This window comes from Myripristis murdjan, chromosome 1 (assembly GCF_902150065.1).
Source record: "Myripristis murdjan chromosome 1, fMyrMur1.1, whole genome shotgun sequence".
Classification (NCBI taxonomy): Eukaryota; Metazoa; Chordata; class Actinopteri; order Holocentriformes; family Holocentridae; genus Myripristis; species Myripristis murdjan.
In genome coordinates, this window is record NC_043980.1 from 4,712,555 (window position 1) to 4,734,864 (window position 22,310).

General features: G+C 42.2%; 1 protein-coding gene across 1 annotated transcript; it reads right to left on the reverse strand.

Moving 5' to 3' along the window:
* Positions 1-451: 451 nt before the first annotated feature.
* LOC115368091 (UTP--glucose-1-phosphate uridylyltransferase-like) lies at positions 452-21,394 on the reverse strand. Its single transcript, XM_030064082.1, has 10 exons — positions 21,183-21,394; positions 18,185-18,300; positions 15,556-15,663; positions 6,729-6,914; positions 6,122-6,255; positions 5,128-5,425; positions 3,891-4,088; positions 3,030-3,272; positions 2,115-2,219; positions 452-782 (listed from the first exon to the last, which is right to left on the reverse strand). The coding sequence occupies exons 2-10, from the start codon at positions 18,281-18,283 to the stop codon at positions 675-677; spliced, it is 1,479 nt and encodes a 492-aa protein (XP_029919942.1). The 5' UTR covers positions 18,284-18,300; positions 21,183-21,394; the 3' UTR covers positions 452-674.
* Between the last annotated feature and the right edge of the window lie 916 nt (positions 21,395-22,310).

Sequence of the window (22,310 nt, forward strand, 5' to 3'; positions counted from 1 at the left end):
ATATGGTATTTTTTTGCTTTTTTGCTAAACACCTATTTTCCATTTTTTTTTTTTTTTTTTTTTTTTTTTTAATCAAGCGAATTTGCTCAGGTTTCAAAGGGTCAATTCACAAGACACCACAAAAATATCTGGGTGCTTATTCAATATGTTTTTTGCTAATTTTTCTCCAGTAAATTCACTTGATTTCTTTCAAAATCATGGGGAAAAGGTGATTGGTGACAAATTAACAAGAAATAATGAGGGGGGAAAAAAAATACATAAATGGCCACTTTCAAAAAGCGACTAAAGTATAATGACTCAAGTGATTGTAGTTAAAGGTCAGATTCTTGTGTTTAAATGCTTGTGAAAAGCACCTAAACTTCCTCATTTTGCTGAGGAAGACCCTTGAGGACCCCTGGGGGATCCCCGCACCACAGGTTGAGAAACACAGAATGAAGAAACTGGAACACGATGCAGGAAAACCCATATTGCACTTTTATTGAAGCGACACGGCGGGAGGCCGCGGCGCCGTAACAGCAGGAGCCTCCGGAGCGACCGGAGGGAAACTCGGAGGGGAGCGAGCGCCGCCGCCGCCGCCTCCCCTGTAACAGTCCTGCCGGCCGGCGGGGGGCAGGCGGCGTCCTCCTCAAGTCTCTCAAAGGTGCAAATGGCTTCTCTGTTTTTCCCAGAAGGCCTCAGTGGTCGAGGATACGCAGGTTTCCTGAGACGATCTTGTTCTCCAGCACGGCGCCGGCGGGAATGTCGATCCTGTCGCCGTGGTTGGCGATGATGATCACCGTCCCCTGGAGGACGACACACAGCCTGTTCATATCTGTATTACTAATATTTATATCTCTCAGTTCACCTCCACCTCACCACCTAATCCAAAAATAACACTTTAACCACAGAAACCAACACCAACAAAGAAGATTATGATAATATCAACAACAACAAGACCCGGTTCCCATTTGTTTTAGGAAACTAAACGTGTGTTTTTGTTTTTTTTTTATTTAGTGAACCCTGAGGGAGTTTGTGAAGTTAAATGTCTGCAAACTGGACGAGGCCTCGAGTCCCGTCCATTTAAAAACTTCCCACTGACATAATAAACCACTGATGTCATAATAATGTGCACTGACATAATAATCCAGTTAATGTAATAAAAGATAACTACCATTAATGTTATATATTTTTCCTGTTAACGTAATAATTATCATATTAATGGATATTATACTGGAGTTGCACAGCTCCATACACACCTGGGAACGGATCAAAGTTTTCTGTTGGATTTTGACTGATAGTTAGATATCAGTTTAATTATTACATTTTTCAAAACTGGACATTTCAATCTTCCTGTTAATGTAATTATGTAATTCATCCCAGTATTTATGGGATAGGAAGTTTGTATATTTATTTTTTTAAAAAAAGTCACGTCAAACAAATGACAGTACTTTCATATCTCTCGCTGGCTCTCTGTGTATATAGATATGTATGTATTTATGTATGTATATACACATGTATACACACACACACACACACACATATAGAGAGAGAGAGAAACACATTTATTTATAGTTTGTTTTCTTTAAACGATTTAAACCCTTTTCAATGATGAGATGTTGATATAAGTTCAGATATTTTTGAAAACTGAAATGTTCGAGTTTCCTATTAATGTAATAATTGTTACATTAACGGTGAAAACGCATTAAACGAATGGCAGGTATCTTTTATTATGTTTGCAGGAATTTTATCACCTTAACTGGATTATTATGTTATACGGTGTACATTGTTATCACATTAATGGTTTCTTAAAGTCCCCATGAAATGACGTCACATGACCTCCACGTCCTGTCAAACAGAGCATCTTAAACAGTGACATCATCATCCTGCACTAAAACTTCAACCATTAAACCTTCACAAATCTTTAAACATCCTCTCTCATCCACCTGTCCCTTCAAAATAAAAGTGTTTCTCTCCCAAACTGACATCCTGTTGGTTTGCGTTTGTGAATGATCCTTCCCTGCACCGTGTCCCGCCCCAAACTTCCTGTTTCAACAGGAAATACATCATTTCAACAAAGTAAGAGTCCATGTCGCGGCGTCTTTACGTCACCACAGTCTCTGCTGCAGCGGTCGTACCTTCAGTGTGACGTTCTTGCCGAAGGTGACGTCTCCGGACACGGTGAGGTGGTCGAGCTCCAGCATGTCGGGGATGTTCTCAAACCTCGTCAGGAAGTCCTGGACCTGCGCATGCACACACACACACACACACACACACACACACACACACACACACACACACACACACACACACACACACACACACACACACACACACACACACACACACACACACACATCAGCAGCTGGAGAAGGTTTTATAAAGTCACTGGCAGAGGAAGCAGAGATCTCACTCTGTTAAAAAAAAAAAAAAAGTCCAGCCAGTTTCTTTCTTGAGAACATTTCATGCAGCAGGAGATTCAAAGTGCTTCATATGAACTAAAAACACAAACAATAAAAAGCAACAAATGAATGTAAAAAAAAAAAAAAAAAAGGATTATTAATGTTCAACAGATCCTGAGCAAGTCAAAAAAAAAAAAAAAAAAGTCTGGAAAGTCTGAAACCTCCAAACCTGGTTCATGGAGCTGTAGCTCGACTGACATTTATTTTGTAAAGGTGTTTTCTCACATTTCCCACCACCGTTTGAAACCTGAGCAGATTCATTTGATTTTGTTTTTCAAAGACACGGGTGAAGGCGGTGAGCAACTCAACTGTAAATGACTCCAAAATAAGCGAGAAACTAGGGCTGTGGGATATGACAATGTGTATCGTGCGACGGTAGAAAAACGTCTGTTGGTCGATGTTTTGCTCTGTCGCTTATTTCATTTTGTCTCAAATCAACTTGACCAACAAACCAGCATCAGGAAGTACGTGCAGACTCCTTCCATCATCACACCTCGAGTTTCCTCAGGTTGCTCAGGATTCAAAGGGTTTCAGAGATAATTCAGCCAAATTTCTCAGAAGAGAAATTCCAGTTTGTCTGTCTCCGCCCACCTTGGTGAAGGAGCTGCCCAGCTTGACGTGCGGCGTGGTGGGGAACTCCCTCTTCTTGCTCATGGTGAGCGAGCCGGCGTCCAGGGTGTACAGGTTGGACATGACCAGCAGCAGGTCGGACGACGTCTTGACCGGCAGGAAGCGGCTGCGTGGCACATTGATGCCCATGGCGTTGTCGAAGCTCTTGATGGCGGCGCCCACCGCCGTCTCCAGCTGGATGACGTTCAGGCCGCCGTCCAGAGTCTGCAGAGACAGACACTCAGACTGAACCGAGCCGGGACGTCCCGCCGTGAGCCGACCCACACTGAGCCTTACGGCTCAGGTATCATAGAGTTGGCATTCATTTACAGTAAATTTAACACTAACCATGCTTTGAATTAACTGTTTACTTGACATTATTATATTATTTAAAAAAAAAAAAAACTCAAAAACAAATAACCATAAAAAGTGCACCAAAATAAATACATTAATTAAAATAAAAACAACTACAAACGAGTGTAAACATGCTGATAAACTACAGCACCAGATGATGATTTCTATTTTCCCTTTTTGGCACATTTTATAAATTATTACAAGAAGCTTAAAGGTTCATACTATTTCACATGTACCATGTGTACTATTGACACGTTTCACATGTACTATTTGATACTATTTCAAATGTACCATGTGAACTATTTGACAATATTTTACATGTACTATGTGTACTGTTTTACACTATTTCACATGTACTATTTAATACCATTTCACATGTACAATTTAATACTATTCCACATGTACTATCTGACCCTGCCTGAGACATTGGCCGCCAAGCGTCAGGCCAGAGCTCAGGGCCTGGAGCTTAGGGCCTGGAGCCGCTCTGACCTTGGGGTTGACGATGATCTCCAGGTCCATGGAGTTCTTCTCCTGCAGCCTCTTGATGGCCGGCAGCGAGATCCACAGGTTGTTGGTGTTGAAGATCTTGAACTTGGTGACGGACTTGAACTCGTCGACGTGAGCCTTGGGCACCTGAGCGATCTCCAGCAACCGCAGGTGGTTCTCGTACTGGATCAGCGTACCGCCCTGAGACACGGGGAACACTGGCCCTTTACATCATACAGTAATAATATAATGTGTGAAAAATAAAGCCCAAGTCTGATGGGAAGTGATCAGAGCTCAAAGTCGTGTCTTCAAAAATCTTCCTCAGTCTGACTAGCAGCCAAAAAACGCCAAATATTAATTTTATAAAGATATGAACGGAGAAAGGGAAGGTAATCTCAGGGATCTCAGAGGAGCTGGAATAAGACACTGGATTTTAGGGAATTTTTACTTGACAAATGACTAAAACGATTAATCAGCTCCAGAAAACATGACTGATTAATTTTCAGTCAATCGTTTACTCAACTAATCGTTTGAGCCCAATATTATAGATCAGCATTTTTTAAAGATCCATTCAGTTTTGTCTGATGATTTTTGTTTTGCCATGCTGACCCAGAATCAATAGTTGGATCAAACTGAATCAAATTAAGTGGAAAATAAATAAATAAATAAATATATTAGTATTTATATAATTAAAAAAATTATGTTACAATTAAAGTACAATTAAATTAAATTACAATATATTTGCTGCATCAAAATATACAGAAAACATATTTACATAGTAGGTGACATCCTTATTATTGGTTAAATTTTTCTTTTAACTTTCTTTTACTTTTTTACTTAAGTCAATTATTTATGTATTTTTTTTAAATTTCATTTCTTAAACTTAAATTAATTACAGTAATTGTAAAATTAAAAAAATGTAACTTTGTCCAAAATTGCACAATATTGAATACTTACAAAAAAGAAAAAATCAAAATAATTACACAATGCCAAAGTATCGTGAATCATGTATCAGGGCGTCCCTGCTCATTCTTTATACTTTTAATTATGTATCATTTTATTATGTAGCTGATTAGTGAGTTGTCATAATTTTTATTTCACTTTCAGTATATTTTCTTCAGTATTTATTTTCTTTAAAATGGTTAAGTGTTAATTAAGTTTATATTTAGTTGGAGGTCTAGTTTTGGTAGCAGGTTAGTTTTTTTTATTCCACGTGGACTAAAAGCGGCCGCAGACGGACCTTGACGTCGGCGCGGGTTTTGTCGGTGACCTCCATGATGAACTCGCAGCGGCGGTCGGCCGGCTGGCTCATCAGGTGGTTGAGGATGGACAGGTCGACGGTGGCGCCCAGGTTGTCGATGTTGGACACGAAGATGTACTCCTTGCCCTCGGCGATGAGCTGGTCCAGCAGGCCCGAGTTGGCGAAGCTGGCGTAGATGTCCCCGTGGCCGGGCGGGTACCAGGCCTCGCTGTTCTCCCCGCTCATCCCCAGGTCGTTGGCAATGGGCAGCAGAGACTCCTTGTTGATCCTCGGATACCTGAGGGAGGAAACACGAGTCCCGTCCCGCACACCTCAACTCACACATCTGCTCAGTAACTCATACACGGTGCATGAAGACAGACGCTCAATTTCTTATTTCTGCATTTATTGTAATATTTTTAGGATTAATGCACATATTTATACATAATGCACATACTTTTTTGCAATTTCTAATGCACAGATTTTTATATTTCTTATTTCTTTTCTATTTCTTATAATTTCATTGATTTCATATTAATTCAAACCAAATTTTTCTGACTGCAGTGAAATGTAAAGCAACTCATGATTATTATTATTATTATTATTATTATTATCATTATTACTAACTAATGATTATTTTCACTGTTGATTATTGTTTAGTTTTTTTGATTAATTATTCAGTCTACAAATTATCAAAAATAACAACAAATGCTAAAAAGAGAAGCAAGGAAAACTTTATACTTGTGGAGCTAGAATGAGTAAATATTTCGTACTTTTGATAAATAACAAAAACAACTAGTTGAAAATAAAGAAAATAAAGATGAAAATGAGAACTTATTTTTTGCAAACCAGTGACTCTCCTGATCATTTCAGCCTTCACAAAACCTGTGACGATGATTTGTTCTGCCAGACTCACATCATCTGAATTTTATCCAAATGAATTTCTGCACAACTCATAGGAACTTCAACGTAAACTTGATTTTTTTGTGCGCACCTGCTCTGGTTGAAGGTGTGGATCTTGACGCGGTGGTGTGTGTATTTCTGCAGGATCTTCTTGGTGTCTTCGTCTGTGTTGAAGGAGTTCATGAGGACGAGCGCCACGTTTGTGTCGTACGTCTTGTTCAGATGCTGAGAGAGAGACAGACAGAGAGACAGACAGGGAAAGAGAGAGAGAGACAGAGACAAGCAGTTCTGCATTAAACCTGAAACATTCTGCTTTATTTTTACACAAACTACATGAACAGTAAATCTGACAGTTTGTTTTGCTGTAAAATCACCTGCTGTCATTATTACAAACCGCATTTCCACAGATACTGTCCACTGAGGTTCTCCTATATATTGACAACACTGATTTTTTAAATATCAGGTTCAAATATATTAGATTGACTTGGATGAGCATTGTGTTGCAGCAGCTGGAAGCCTTCAATCAGAGAGAGCTGGATCCCAGCAGAGCGCCGTGTTGGAGCTAAACACACTCTGCAGGGAAGTGGGTGATGAAATTTCAGGCAAAACCAACCAAACAATGGGAAAACCAGGCCCAGGCTGCAGAAAATACGCGGACCTGTCCTTTAACGGTACCGCTGCTTGGTGTGTGTGTGTACCTCGATCTGCTGCACGGTCAGGTCCAGGAAGGTGTTCTCGTTGCGGACGCTGATCAGACTCTTGGGGCCCTTGCAGCCCATGCTGGTGCCCAGGCCGCCGTTCAGCTTCACCACCACCAGCTTGTTGAGGCTGGCCGAGATGCTGGCAGGGAGGCCCTTCGCCCGGATCTTCTCATAGGGCTGGATCTGACGGGACACGGGACACACGGGGTTAACGGGGCACCAACACACAGCGTGAACATCATGAACACTGTCCCTTGACCTCTGACCTCCAGATGTGTGAATGAAAATGGGTTCTCTGGGCAGCCACGGCTCTCCCCTTTGCAGACACGCCCACCTTCTGCTAATCCCATGCAGTTTGGGCCCCAAAGCCTGCAGTCCACATGTGTTCTTGTGGCCTGTTGTAAAATGGTGTGTTTGTGCAGACTGGGGCCTAAACAGTCTTGGAGCTGCATCAGTTGCTTTGACTGGAAAGCTGAGACTCTTGTGGATTCAATGAGCCACATTTGATTCATGTGTGAAACAAAACACAGCTGAACTGGATAAGAGACAGTAAATGGAAACCAAAATGAATAATGAGGCAAATAGTCAGAAAATTGAAGTACATGTTAAGGTAAAATAAAGCTGTGTGTGTATGTATGTGTGTGTGTGTGTGTGTGTGTGTGTGTTCTGCAGGTCAGCAGAACACACGGAGGTCAAGGCAGGTGTCAGGCTGCAGGTAAACACGGCTCAGTTTGTTTTAGGTGAGGCCGGCGGCTCCACCGGCCGGTCGAGGTCGCCTGGGGAGACGCTCGCTTTCAACTCAAACAGAGACAAGTCCAGTCTGTCACTGATTACCTCTGCAGGCTGGAGGGGCAGCCGGTTAAAACAGGTCATAGGTTGTTCACCAACAAGTTACCTGGTCAACCTAGCAGGGAGCCTGCTGTCACTCAACATAGTTCATGCTCAAGTGTTAGCGTGGAGCTACTTTCACCCAAAATAGTGTCGCTAAAGTGTTAGCATGGAGCTACAATCACGCAACACAGTATAAGTGTTAGCATGAAGCAACAATGACTCATCATGTATGCTCAAGTGTTAGTGTGGAGCTACTTTCAATCAAAATAATGTATGCTAAAGTGTTGGCATCGAGCTACGATCACGCAACGTAATGTATGATTAAGTGTTAGGATTGAGCTACTATCAATTTATAGCGTTTTTCCACTATAGTGCCGTGCCGCGCCGTGCCTTGAAATTCACAGTTCCGCATTCATTCCTACTACACCAGCCCGCTTGTTTCCGGGAACCAACCGTGAAAGATTTCAGCCCGGTTTGACATCTGGTGCTGGCCCGGTTAGAACGGGGCCGCGGAGGCGGGCCTAAATATGATCTCCTTTGTGATTGGTCCGTTAGAATGTCAGTTAACCAGGCTGCTACAAACTGACAAGTGACAAGTGTCAACCATTAAACCTTCAGCCAGTAGGCTATTACTAATTACAAACATTATATATTGTACAATTTCTTCCATAATCTCTCCAGAAACTAATAGTATATTAGTTTCTGGAGAGATTATGGAAGAAATTGATTTGCTTGTTGGGTTTTTCTGTTGTGTAGCCTAGTTTACATTTTTCTTACAAATGGAAATGGAAATGTGACCACTAAGCACAGATGGCAGAGCATCTGTGAAGATGATGATGATGGCATCAGGCGGGTCGGCCGCGGCACCGGTCAGCGTCAGGCGGGTCGGCCGCAGCACCGGTCGGCGTCAAGCCGCGGCCGACCCGCCGACCAGTGCTGTGGCCGACCCGCCTGACGCTGACCGGTGGGTTTTTTATTCAAACAAGATTTTGTCCATTAAAAAAAGTGGCAAAAAGCTAATGTAGGCTAACAACTGACAGCTCCTCTTGTTACTATAACAACTCCATGGCAACGAGCGCACCTCTCTAATTCTATGACGCCGACCCGCTGGTACCATAAGCAATGGAAACACACCAAGGCCAAACAGGGCCGTGCTGGACTCAGCCTGGCACAGCCCTTCACGGCACAGCTCTTTATAGTGGAAATGAGCTAACAGTGTACCAAAACTCTCAGCATGGGGCTACTATCACTCAACACAGTGTAAGTGTTAGCACAGAGCTACTATGACTCATGTATGCTAAAGTGTTAGCACAGAGCTACAAGATGATTGATGATTTAAGTGTTAGCATAGAGCTGCTAGATGACTCAACATAATGTATGCTAAAATGTTAGCATGGAGCGACAGTCACTTAACATAGTGCATCTTCAGTGTTATCATGGAGCGACCATGACTCATCATGTACGCTAAAGTGTTAGCACGGAGCTACTTTCACACCAAATATTGTATGCTAAAGTGCTAGTAAGGAGCTACGATCACTCAACACAGTATAAGTGTTAGCAGCTACTATGACTCATTATGTATGCTAAAGTGTTAGCGCAGAGCTACAAGATGATTCAACCTAATGCATGCTTAGGTGTTAGCAAGGAGCTATCATCACTCAACATGGTTTACTTAAGTGTTAGCATAGAGCAGCTAGATGACTCAACATAATGTATGCTTAAGTGTTAGCATGGAGCTACTATGACTCATCATGTATGCTAAACTGTTAGCATGGAGCTACAATCGAGTAATATTTACAAGTAAAACCTGCTAGTAAGTTCTTACAGCATATTTTCACAACATGTACGAAGCATATCTACATATATGTACTAAAATTTAGTTTTACTAAGTAGAACTTGAAGCAAAGTGATCCTCTTTTCCGAGCACTGTAAACACAGCAGCGGTGTATGCTAAAGCGTTAGATAGATAGATAGATAGATAGATAGATACTTTATTCATCCCGAAGGAAATTCACAGTTTTCAGTAGTATCCACAGAGTACAAGATTAAATAAATAAAAAAAATTAAAAAAAATAAAGAATAAAGAACAAAAGATGACACTCGAGATCTAAAGATCTAAGTACCCAATGTGCAAAAAACAATAAGCAAAAAAAACAAAAAAAAAAAAACAGTGTGCATCGATGTATACAATGTGCATAGATGTGGGCAATGTGCAAATTTACAGTATAAACAGATGATAAATAGCTGATAAATACATAAAAAAACATCTATTTAGCATGGCACTATCACTCAGCAGTGTGTTGAAGTGTTAGCATGGAGCTAGTATCAAACAAACATCACATAGGCCAAAGTCTTAGCCCCAGAGCAAACAATCTGCTGGAAGATGTGAATGATTCTGCTGTAAACAGGTGAGTTAACAAATAAACCAAAACTTGTGTGTAAAAGTGTAAAGTGTAAAAGTGTAAAGTGTAAAAGTGTAAAATGTAAAAGTGTAAAGTGTAAAATGTAAAAGTGTAAAAGTGTAAAAGTGTAAAGTGTAAAAGTGTAAAGTGTAAAGTGTGAAAGTGTAAAGTGTAAAGTGTAAAGTGTAAAAGTGTAGTGTGAAAGTGTAAAGTGTAAAAGTGTGAAAGTGTAAAGTGTGAAAGTGTGAAAGTGTAAAAGTGTAAAGTGTAAAAGTGTAAAGTGTAAAGTGTAAAAGTGTGCTCAGAGTGGAGGCAGACGGACTCTGTGGCCTTTACAGCCTCGACAGCACAAGATTAAAGGCCTGACAGATGTCTGACACACAGGACAAAAAGTACAGCTGTATTTATGGACTGTGTGTGTGTGTGTGTGTGTGTGTGTGTGTGTGAGTGTGTGTGTGCTGCTTTCAAGACCTTAACACATTGCGTCACAGTCATACTTGAGCTCAGACAGCACTCGGCCTTCCAACATCAACAAGTTGCTGCCGCCGGGCGCAGATTCAACATCTATTGCCATTCTTAAGTATTGCAATTCGATAATACGATTTATTGTGATGTATGTTTTTTGAATAATCCTCTAGGTTGTGGATCTAAAGTCTGCTGAGGCTGTGATAATCCTAGAGGTCACTGTAGGTCATTTCATACAGTGGCCCACACTGCATGGGATTAGCAGAAGGTGGGCGTGTCTGCAAAGGGGAGAGCCGTGGCTGCCCAGAGAACCCATTTTCATTCACATCTGGAGGTCAGAGGTCAAGGGACCCCGCTGGAAATGCCAGTTTGTCCCTCTGTCATTCCTTAGGCCATTTAATTTCATATGATACCACTATCTTTACTTTAAATTGATTCACTAATGAAGAAAAAAGTTTTAAAAAAGAATTGCGATACTTAAGTGAAGCGATTTTTTTCCCATATCCACTGCTGGAAAAAGAGACACTGGCTTTCTTAAAATCCTGATTAACATAAAATTACCCGGATGTGAAAAGCCAAATGGAGTCAATTGAAAGCTGTCTTCTTTCTACAGTCCACAAGTGTTGGACTTTCAAAATCTAATCTACTAATCTGCTTCAAATTGACATTGGGTTTGTGGTCTTCTCAGATTTTGAGTTAAGATTGATTTCTGAAGGATGACAGACAATACAAGCCCTGGTTGACAAAATACCATTATAGGCTGGATCCTCTAGATGTATTAAATTTAATGGGTGTTTTTCCTCCAAAATGGATATACACTGCACAAACTGAGGTTAAGCGGCTCCTGCCACAGAAAGCTCAGTCAGATGTGACAACCCGTTGTATGATTTGAGGTTACATGAGTTTGATATGAAGCTCTGCTCTCTGCGTTTCACCTGCACAGCTGTGTGGAAGTGACCTGTGGGATTTGGAAACCAGCAAACATGCCGCTGAACTTTGCGCTGGCCGCTGTTTCAGTGACACGAAGTGAATGAACTGGCAGGTCAGTGTTACATCAGACGGCAAACAGCAGCAAACCATCAATAACCCGTCTGTGTCAACCCGGATCAGCATCAAAACAAGCCACAGCAGCAAACTGAACCAGAACTGCTGACGTGACAGGAAAACTCACCGGGGATCAACATTTACTCCATAACTGACTGAAATCTTTTCTTATGAAACAAAATGCAACTTAATGAAGATTAATGCAAGCAAAGACTGTATTTAAGCTGCAGAAACTGGAATCAGCTGTGCTCATGATGAAAACGAAACAGCTGCATAAGAGGAGTCAAACACTGATTTTCTGTGGCTCCGCCTGACTCAAACTGCAGTGAACTGAGTGTGATTATTATTTAATCACACTCTTATGAAGAAATAAGATGAAGATGAAACTGAAATTAGAAGCCCACTCAGAGAGATGGTGTTTTAGTGTTTATGCTTCAAGGAAGAGAGACACACAAACACCAGGGATTACAGTGCACCTGCTTAGCACAGGTATAAGAAACTAATGACAGCTGATAAAAGTCATATGGTAAATGGACTGTCAAAGTCAATTTGAAATTAGTAAAATTATAACTACTCTTTCTGATTTTGAAACTCCGACAGTTGTGGGTTGTAGAAAGAAGACAGCTGTCAATTGGCTCCATTTGGCTTTTCATTTTAATTAGTTAATTAATCAGGATTTTAAGGAAGGGAGTGTCTCTTTTTCCAGCAGTGGATATGGGAAAAAAAATCACTTCACTTAAGTATCGCAATTCTTTTTTTTTTTCTTTACTTTTTTCTTTGTTAGTGAATTGATGGGTTGAATGGGTGAATCTGCTTCACATTCACCCATTCATACGCTGACTCTCCACCCAAAAAGTTGTGGTTCTCCACTATTACTACTAAAAATTTAACATTCATAGCTGTTGCACTGAATCTTTGTTGATTTGCTTTTCTAAAATCCCTGAATGTGTTTCAAACAGCTTCATCTGAGCTGAGAAAACTGAATCTGAAAACTAAACTGATGAGGACTGATATGTTCTCTTTTTTTTTTTTTTTTCAACTAGTGGCGGATGAATTTCAGGGAACTACATTCAAAAGAAATGGAGTTGGTTGCAGTTGAGCTTGACAAACAGCGTCCTGACCGGCTTGACCTCTGCGGTGTCACTTTTACAGAGGAGGAGCTGGAACATGTGGAGCTGCTTCACACTTCACTGCTTCCTCCTGCGCCGCTCAAACACGGGAGCGTGCTCGTCGCTTTCATTTACTTCATCTCGTATCTTGTTCAGGTCTGTGCGTACGCTTCCTATTAAACCAATCACATTAGAGCATCTGTGTGAGTGTGTGTGTGTGTGTGTGTGTGTGTGTGTGTGTGTGTCACGGGTTAATTCTGGGTGTATATAGTGTTTCACATTCTCCATCCAACCTTCAAGACTGTAACCACAACCCACAAAATCAAACACACATAAACCCCGGCGGACTTTGAAGCTCACAATCGACAGCGGATGGAAAGTGGGGGGCGGGTGGGGTGTGTGTGTATGTGTGTGTGTGTGTGTGTGTGTGTGTGTGTGTGTGTGGGGTCCCCATAATGTTCCAGGGTCCCATAGGAGACAAATGTCACCCCTGGCCCCCTCACATCAGACTTTCGAATGCTGCGGCGGTCAGGCTATTCTTAGGCCTAACCTTCTGTCAGCCACGTATTCTGGGAGCCTCAGGGACGGAAGGAGGACGTGTGTGTGTGTGTGTGTGTGTGTGTGTGTGTGTGTGTGTGTGTGTGTATGTGTTGGGTGATAGTGAAATGTCACCCTGCTGATAAATAGCTGGCTTCAGCCTGGCTGTTCCCTGTCCTCGGATCAGATTACCTCAGCCTGGTTCTGATGCTCAGTCCCATCCTGTAGTACTACTGTTGTTAAAGAGGAACTCTGATCACTTTAAAGGCGCAATATGCAACTTTTAAAACAATTAAAATAACTAAGTATATAACTTTATACACACTGTCATCACATCATCAGCCTGTATCTGTAAATACATGTGTTCAAGTCCAAATCCCCTCTATTTCCCCCCATTAAAATAGCTTCTTTTCAGTGATGTTGGGATGACAAATAACATCATCAAGTTGACTGACAGCTGCTGGGGGCGGGAACTTTAACAATCCCCATTTGTTATTCCTCTGGTGTTAAACAGTTAACGGGTTGTTCTTCAGTGAGATTCTTCCTTCCCTCAGAGCAGCTCTGCCTCTGGGGAAAATGTTTGCAGAGCTAAAACTACGATCTGTCACTTTGCCTGGTGACCAAGTTTTGTAGGTCCTGTTTTGAAATTGTAGTTTGCTGGTAAAACAGAAAAACTTACTTTAATGGCGTTTGGTGGTGTGTTTATTTATTTATTTATTTAAATCCCAATTAGTCACTACCAAGGTGACAACTACTCCTCTACAGGTCCACACAAATAAATGTTACATCATAACACAATCATTCATAATGCTAAACAATGATGTAACAGCTACTACCAAACAAGAAGGCTGTGGTGTTTGGCCCTGTGTTGTGTTGTGCTGTGCTGTATTTGTCAGTGTTATGGTGGTGTGTTGTGATGTCTGATTGTGTATTGTGGGGTTTGGTGTTTTATGGTGTTGTGGTGGTGTGTTTGTATGTTATGGTGATGTGTTGTTGTGTTATGGTGGTGTGTTGGTGTGCTGTGGTGGTATGTTGGGCATGGTGTGTTGGTGTGTTGGTGTGCTGTGGTGGTGTGTTGGTGTGTTATGGTGGTGTGTTGGTGTGTTATGGTGGTGTGTTGGTATGGTGTGTTGGTGTGCTGATATGTCATGGTGGTGTGTCGTGGTGGTGTGTTGGTGTGTTGTGATGGTGTGTCATGGTGGTGTGTTGGTATGTTGTGGTGGTGTGTTGGTGTGTTGTGGTGGTTTGTTGGTGTGTCGTGGTGGTGTGTTGGTGTGTTGGTGTGTTGTGGTGGTGTGTTGGTGTGTTGTTGTGTTGTGGTGGTGTGTTGGTGTGTTGGTGTGTCGTGGTGGTGTGTTTGTGTGTTGGTGTGTCGTGGTGGTGTGTTGGTACGTTGGTGTGTCGTGGTGGTGTGTTGGTGTGTTGTGATGGTGTGTTGGTGTGTTGTGATGGTGTGTTGTGGTGGTGTGTTGGTGTGTTGTGTTGGTGTGTTGTGGTGGTGTGTTGGTGTGTTGTGATGGTGTGCCATGGTGGTGTGTTGTGGTGGTGTGTTGGTGTGTCGTGGTGGTGTGTTGTGGTGGTGTGTCGTGGTGGTGTGTTGGTGTGTTGTGTTGGTGTGTTGTGGTGGTGTGTTGGTGTGCTGTCGTGGTGTGTTGGTGTGTTGTGGTGGTGTGCTGATATGTCATGGTGGTGTGTTGGTGTGTTGTGGTGGTGTGTCGTGGTGGTGTGTTGGTGTGTTGTGTTGGTGTGTTGTGGTGGTGTGTTGGTGTGCTGTCGTGGTATGTTGGTGTGGTGTGTTGGTGTGCTGATATGTCATGGTGGTGTGTTGGTGTGTTGTGTTGGCGTGTCATGGCGGTGTGTTGGTATGTTGTGGTGGTGTGTTGGTGTGTTGTGGTGGTGTGTTGGTGTGTTGATATGTCGTGGTGGTGTGTTGGTGTGTTGGTGCGTTGTGGTGGTGTGTCGGTGTGTCGTGGTGGTGTGCTGATATGTCGTGGTGGTGTGTCGTGGTGTTGTGTTGGTGTGTTGTGGTGGTGTGTTGGTGTGTTGTGGTGGTGTGTTGGTGTGTTGATATGTTGTGGTGGTGTGTTGTGGTGGTGTGTTGGCGTGTCGTGGTGTTGTGTTGGTGTTTTGTGTGTTGATATGTTGTGTTGGTGTGTTGTGTTGGTGTTTTGTGTGTTGATATGTCGTGTTGGTGTATTGTGGTGGTGTGTTGGTGTGTTGTGGTGGTGTGGTGGTGTGTTGGTGTGTTGTGGTGGTGTTTGGTGTGTTGTGGTGGTGTTTGGTGTGTTGATATGTTGTGGTGGTGTGTCGTGGTGGTGTGTTGGTGTGTTGTGGTGGTGTTTTGTGTGTTGATATGTCGTGGTGGTGTGTTGGTGTGTCATGGTGTTGTGTTGGTGTATCGTGGTGGTGTGTTGGCACGTCGCGGTGTGTACTCACTGAGTCCTCTGGCGGCCGGCTGATCTTGGCCCAGTCGACAGAAGGACCTTTGACCTGCAGGAATCTGTGGAAGAGCTTCTTGAAACCATCAAAGTCCTTTCTGGAGATCTGCAACACAAAGACAGACGTCAGAACCTGCTGTCAGAGAAATAAAAAAATAAAACTAATCATGGGTACTGATGCACAAATGTACACTAAAATACACAGTGAGTGATGTATATATTTTTATTTGTAGATCCTGCACTAATTCCAGCAGGTTGGATCAACAATGTACTTGGTTATTTGTATCATATATGTAAAAGCCGCAGTGGCCCAGTGGACCTGCTGTTACGTGCAGAGTGCATCGTGTACATGTGAGGATATTTTATTTAATTATGTGCAGGTTTCACAGAAGCAATCTTCACACTTAAGAATGCCCGCTGAAACTGAATTTAACCACAATTTAAAGATTAAAAAATACTAATAAAATAAAATAATTTCCAACAATCACTACGCCCAGTTAAATATGTGGCTATTGACCGTATTGGCTGATCGCTCAGTCAACAGAGGACAGGCTTGTCTCTCGATAATCAAGACATTCAAAAGAACCACAGTACAGCGTGACAAGTTCAAAAACATCACAATCTGACAGTGCAGGCTTTCTGCTGATGGCACTGTCTTGTGTATAAAACAGTTTTTAAGAGGAGCTGTCATTCCAAAGGTCAAACAGTGTAGTTTAAAATGTGAGGGGCGACTCATCTCATTTAGGGTTGGAAACTTTCCATGGGAATTAATGGCAATATATGAGAATTAACAGGAATTTACAGGAATAATCCGGAAAGTTGCAAAATTGCATGTTGGCTTGTAAGCGGGAACTTAATGTAGTTGAAGAAAAACCATCTTGCAGCATAATCCTGGTTAAAACAAACAGATTTAATACAAATTCAGTTGAATTTCCACACGACTCGGCCTCCATCTGAGCCCACAAACGACATCCAGTCAAGGAGGGTTTTAATGATATGACTGAGGTAAATATATTTGACCTATGGTATTAAAGTTAAACTGGAAAAAATAAGTCAAAATGTGTTTAGTAGCTATTTAAGAGGCTTTCTATCAGCCAGCGAATTCCACTGTTACCCCTTTTCCACCAGGGCTGGTTCGGAGCCGGTGCCTGACTTAGCACCAGTTTTTTGGTTTTCCACCGCCCGAGCTGGGGCCAAACTGGTGCCAAACTGGTTCCAAACTGGTGCTAGGCAAGCACCGACTCCGAGCAGGGGCTAAACAGGAGCCAGAGAAAGAACCGATGACGCGGCCCACCGCGTCATTGGTGGGCAGGGTTACAAAACAAAACAGGAACTGCGAACGCTATAAACATAAACAATAATCCCCGAGAAGCCGCGGGTTATACTGATTTTACAACGGCATGGAACGCGGCTCAGCAAATTACATTTAAGGATGAGAAGCACCCGTTTTATAACTAAACATCGCTGTCATTCGTTCCGATCGCGAATCCGACAGGTAGCCGGCAATAATTGTGTTTTTCGCCTCTGTATTGAAATGTAGGCTTGTAAAGACACAAGCAGTATTTGCATCGCTAATAAATCCAGATCCTGCTCCACCCAGGGCCAGAAACTGTATCGGGAAAGCAGCGTTATATGCTTGACTGAGACGCGGCTCACGAACATCATCCCCGACTCACTGATCAGTCTCACCGGCTTCAGGACAGGACGGGCGGACAGAGACAGAGACGCTGCAGCCACTGTATAGTATGAGTGTGCAGTTTTATGTGTGTTGAAGTGATGAAGCTGCCGTGACAATGTAATTTCCTGCAATGGATTAATAAAGTATCATTCATTCATTCATTCATGATGGTTATTGTGATTCTGAGCGAGCGTCTCGCGCACCCGTCATCACGTTTTCCGAAGACGTCATGACGTGGCTCTGAATTGGCTCCACTTTGCTCTTGACCGGTGGAAAAACAACCCGGTTCTTCGTTGGCACCAGTTAAGCACCGGCTCTAGCACCAGCTCCGAACTAGCACCAGGTTTTTTCTGGTGGAAAAGGGACATGTGATGCTGGTTCTGCCTTCTGCTAACCAGTTTTCTTAGAAATACAGTTTTCATATAAGAATGCAGGTTATAGTTTGATTCAGCTGCTGACTGAGGAGTGTTCATCTATTCATTGAGCCTATTTCTATTCATTTATCCACCGTCAATCTTGAAGAATGGAGAAAAAAAAATCTACTCAAAATAGGTCAAAGTCAAAAATGTCATTAGTTCGCACGCATGTCTGCTTATGACAAAATAAAATTTCCCAAATTCCCCAGCTGAACTTCCCATGGAAAGTTTCCGGAATGTTTCCGAAAATTTACCAGAAATTTTCCGCCCCTTAGTAACCCTAGTCTCATTAGATAAAATGGAGTTGATGCGATACATATTGTCACATTTCTGTGTCGCGATATGTCGTATTTCAGTTTATCATCCAACCCTGCAGGACACACAGATTCAGCTCAGCACTCAGCCAACCTGCAGGTCTCTCTCTCCCCCTCCCTCTCTCCCTCCCTCTCTCCCTCTCTCTCCCTCTCTCTCCCTCTCTCTCTCTCTCTCTCTCTCTCTCTCTCTCTCTCTCTCTCTCTCTCTCTCTCTCTCACCTCGGTGCTGGCGGGGCTGCCCGTGGACAGCAGCGTCTCCAGCTCTTGGTGCATGGACTTCTCATGCTGCTCGCGGAGCTTCTCCTGGAACTCGGTCATGGCTCCGGCCCTCAGATCTGAACACAGAGACACACACACACACACACGGAGGAGGTGAAGCTCAACCAGGTTAGTGTCTCTGCTCACAATGAACAAGTATCTCCTGCAGTTAGAAGGTCCTGTCGTCTGTCCTGCTGCACAAACACTCGTTAAAAACATCTAAAGGACAAACTGCCTCCTTTATGAATACAGTCCATCAGTCGTGTCTGTTTTTCTTCATATGATATTTAATAATGATGATCTACATGCTGTTTGAGAGGCCCTACCACCTTTAAAAGAACTCAAATCTGGGTTAAATACTTAATACTTTGAATTTAATGTGATGAAAATACTCATTCATAATTTTAGACAAGAAAAATTGCTGTAAAATACCGGCTATCAGCAAATTCAGTGTAAAAATATAGTATCGTAAAAACCGTATCAGTCAAACCACATAATGCAGGTTCCGAGAAACTTTAAAATTTATTAGTGATGAGAAGATGAGTCGACTAATCTTTTAGTTAATCGACAGAATCGTCCGCTAAGATTGTCTTCCTTAATTCCGTAATACTGCGCACTTCCCATCACAGTTTGGCTTTATTTTTCACCTTTATTGTCTAATTAGATCAATAATCAGCAGATTAATCAGCTCCAAATGTGTCACTTTTCAACAAAACACACATTTACATGTAATGACACAAACAGGTTATTCTAAAAGTCAGAGAACCTAAACTAGACATCCAGATGAGCTGAAAACACTCAAAGACACAGCAGAGAGAGGAGCCGCGTGAAGCAGAAACGTCTCATTAACACTCGGAGGAGGAGAAATAATCCTGAACATCCTTCAAGTCACAAAGTCCTGAACGAAAACTGTCAGCTTCAGCAACACAGATGGAAACTTACCAGCCACAGTGAGAGACATTTTACAAGACTCAGATTAGACCAGAAAAAAAGAGAAAAAGAAAAGAAAAAGTCTTGTAAATGCTGGTGGTCCGGACAGGAAGTGTGGGCTGCAGGAGGAGGAGGAGGAGGAGGTGAAGAGGAGGAGGTGAAGAGGAGCTCAGACTGACACTGAGTCCATGTGGCTCAAATGAAACCTGGTCCCAGCAAAACAAAGCAGCCAGCCGGCACAGGACACACACTGATCTGAGGCCAGACGCCTCATAAAGGCCTGCCGCTCCGAGTGTGTGTGTGGGGGGCGGGTGGAGGTGTGTGTGTGTGTGTGTGTGTGTGTGTGTGTGCGTGTGTGTGAGTGGGTGAGGGTTACTGTAAATGCCTCGCCCCTCCCAGAGCAGAGTCAGACCCCCACAACACGTCACACACTCCTGGCACGTCAACCAGAGACTCAGAGTTTAAGTTTTGACACTGAAACCACAAAACATCTCAAAGGCAGAGATTCTGTGGCGGGAAAAATATATTGAAAACAAACAAACAAACAAAAAAACAACTGGCCAGGGGCTGCAGGATCTGTGCTGAAATGCTATATATGTATATATATATATATATATATATATATATATATAACAAAACAAACTATATATATATATATATATATATATATATATATATATAGTTTGTTTTGTTTTGTTTCAGCTGTAACAAAATATGCCTACCATAACTGTCCACAATGTATTTTTATCATTTGTATGTATATATTCCACCACTGTACACAGGGCCACTGCAATCCCCAAATCACTGCAAAAACCCTGTATTTTTATGATATTTTTAAGATCTTTTTATACAGAAAACACATTTTACGTTCATTTTTTAAAATTTTATATATTTTTACTTACACATTTGGCACCTTAAATAGTCCTTGAATTTAATAATTTAATTACATTTATATTTTTTTATATTTTAGGTAGTTTGAACTCCATTTTTAACCGGTTGTTATGTGTGAATGCTCCATTAGGATTTCGTTGCACCTCGTGTGGCGACAGCACAGGAATCCTGGACCTGTGAGTTCACAGGATTTAAAATACACACTTTAAATGGCCCCATAATGCTTTGTCAGCCACGCTTGACTTTAATTTGAAATACGTTTTGGACAATGGACCTACTTCCTGCCTCTACAGTGCTGCTGACAACATGCTGACATACTGGGTGTCTCACACAGACAGACAGACAGGCAGGCAGGCAGACAGACAGACAGGCAGACAGACAGACAGGCAGACAGACAGGACCACTCAAAAACAACTACAAACTTCCTCCAGTGTGTATTTCCTACATCAGTGTCACAGTCAGGAAATAATAACCAACTCTTTGCCAGAATAAAGAGATTTAATAGAAACTATCCTGATCTGAGACTGAATACAAATGTGTAGGACCACCCCAAACACACACACACACACACACACACACACACACACACACACACACACACACACCTGCAGTGACGTCAGCGCTATAATTAACACACTACATCAACTCAAAGCTCTCATATGGATTACTGACCCTGAATCTGACTTAAATGGGTGTTTATTGCATCATAAAATGACTTTTGACCAATTTATAAACAAATATCTCCACTTTTTTCTATTTTGCAGGACATGTGTGTTTTTGTTATTATTGTGTATTTTCGTTTATGTCAGTATGGGAACTCACAACACTGCATGTACCCACCCATCACACACACACACACACACACACACACACACACACACACACGCTGCCACCGCTAGGGTGAACGCTATGTTCCTAAACACGGCTAAGCGCGCACGCACGCGCGCGCACACACACACACACACACACACACACACACACACACACACACACACTCGTGCTGCAGCTCGGACTTGTTGCTCGTGTGTTTTATTTTGACTTGTGTTCCTCCAAAATGTCCGAAGCGTCGCCTCTCACAAACTTTGTTGTTGTGTTTTGGGCGCGCAGCCTCAGGTGTGTGTGTGTCGCAGCTACCCACCTCGTCGGGACAGGTGTTGTGCAGGTGCTGGACAGGTGTTGGGCAGGTGTCGGCCAGGTGCTGCGGGCCGTGCGGGCGTCCGAGCGGCGCTCAGGCCGGAGCTAACACAGATCACACCGCAAGGTGTGGAGGGAGACGCTTCACAACCTGCGGAGCGTCGTCCCCCGGCCGCTGCCTGCTGACAGATCACTCCGCTGGCCGGTGCAGGAGCGGAAGTGACGACACACCGCCTGAATACGTTTCCTAGGATAGCGACCGCATATGAGCGACTTTTATTTTGTAGTGCGTTTCTCCCTTCGTTATAACAACATAATTTCACATCATAATGATAAAGTTTCTCATTGCGACATACAAAAGGGTAAATACTAAACCCGTTGTAACGTCTCGGTTACTTTTTGTATTTCCTGTGAGATTTTAATATATTTTTTTTTTTTACCAATTCACTTCATTGTTTTAAATTAGTTATTATTATTATTATTATTAATAATAATAATAATAATAACAATTATTATTATTATTATTATTATTATTATTATTATTATTTCAGAGTCAGAATCAGAAATACTCCATTGATCCCCAAGGGGAAACTGGATCAGGTACACTTGCTCAAATTCTCAAGAAAAGAATTAAATTATAATAAAGAGAAAGATATATGAACTTCCTAAAAAGGTTAGCCTCTGCTGTGACGGTTCAATTTAAATTTAATTTAAAAAAAAAAAAAAATGTAAGTAAATGTTTAAGTTTGATTTTATGTTGTTTTCCTGCTGGGTTTCCTGGAGCTTTTTATCCCCATTTTTTTTTTTTTTTTTTTTTTTTTAGTTAGAGTTTTTAAAATTATTTTATTTATGTATTTATTATTTTTTACACTGGTCAAAGGTTACTCAATTGCAGGAATATTTCATACATTACTGATGCATTGGAGAACCACTCAGTCAGCGTTCGATGTTGGGTTTAGGGCATTAGTTGGTTATGGATAACTTTGGGTAAAGGTTGTGGAGAATGAATGCAAGTCACTTAGAAATTCCGTCGCTATCCTAGGAAACACGAAGATGCGACAGGAGCAGTGGAGACGGTCGCGGTGATTGGTGGATGATATCTGTCGATCAAATGGCTCTCGGCCACGCCCAC

Bases quoted from the DNA above. Each gene is read 5' to 3' on its own strand.
- LOC115368091 (XM_030064082.1), bottom strand. From the start codon at position 18,283: ATGACCGAGTTCCAGGAGAAGCTCCGCGAGCAGCATGAGAAGTCCATG. The intron at 6,256-6,728 runs GTACACACACAC...TCTCTCTCTCAG, and splicing joins TGACCGTGCAGCAGATCGAG to CATCTGAACAAGACGTACGA. The intron at 783-2,114 runs GTACGACCGCTG...GTCGTCCTCCAG, and splicing joins GCAAGAACGTCACACTGAAG to GGGACGGTGATCATCATCGC.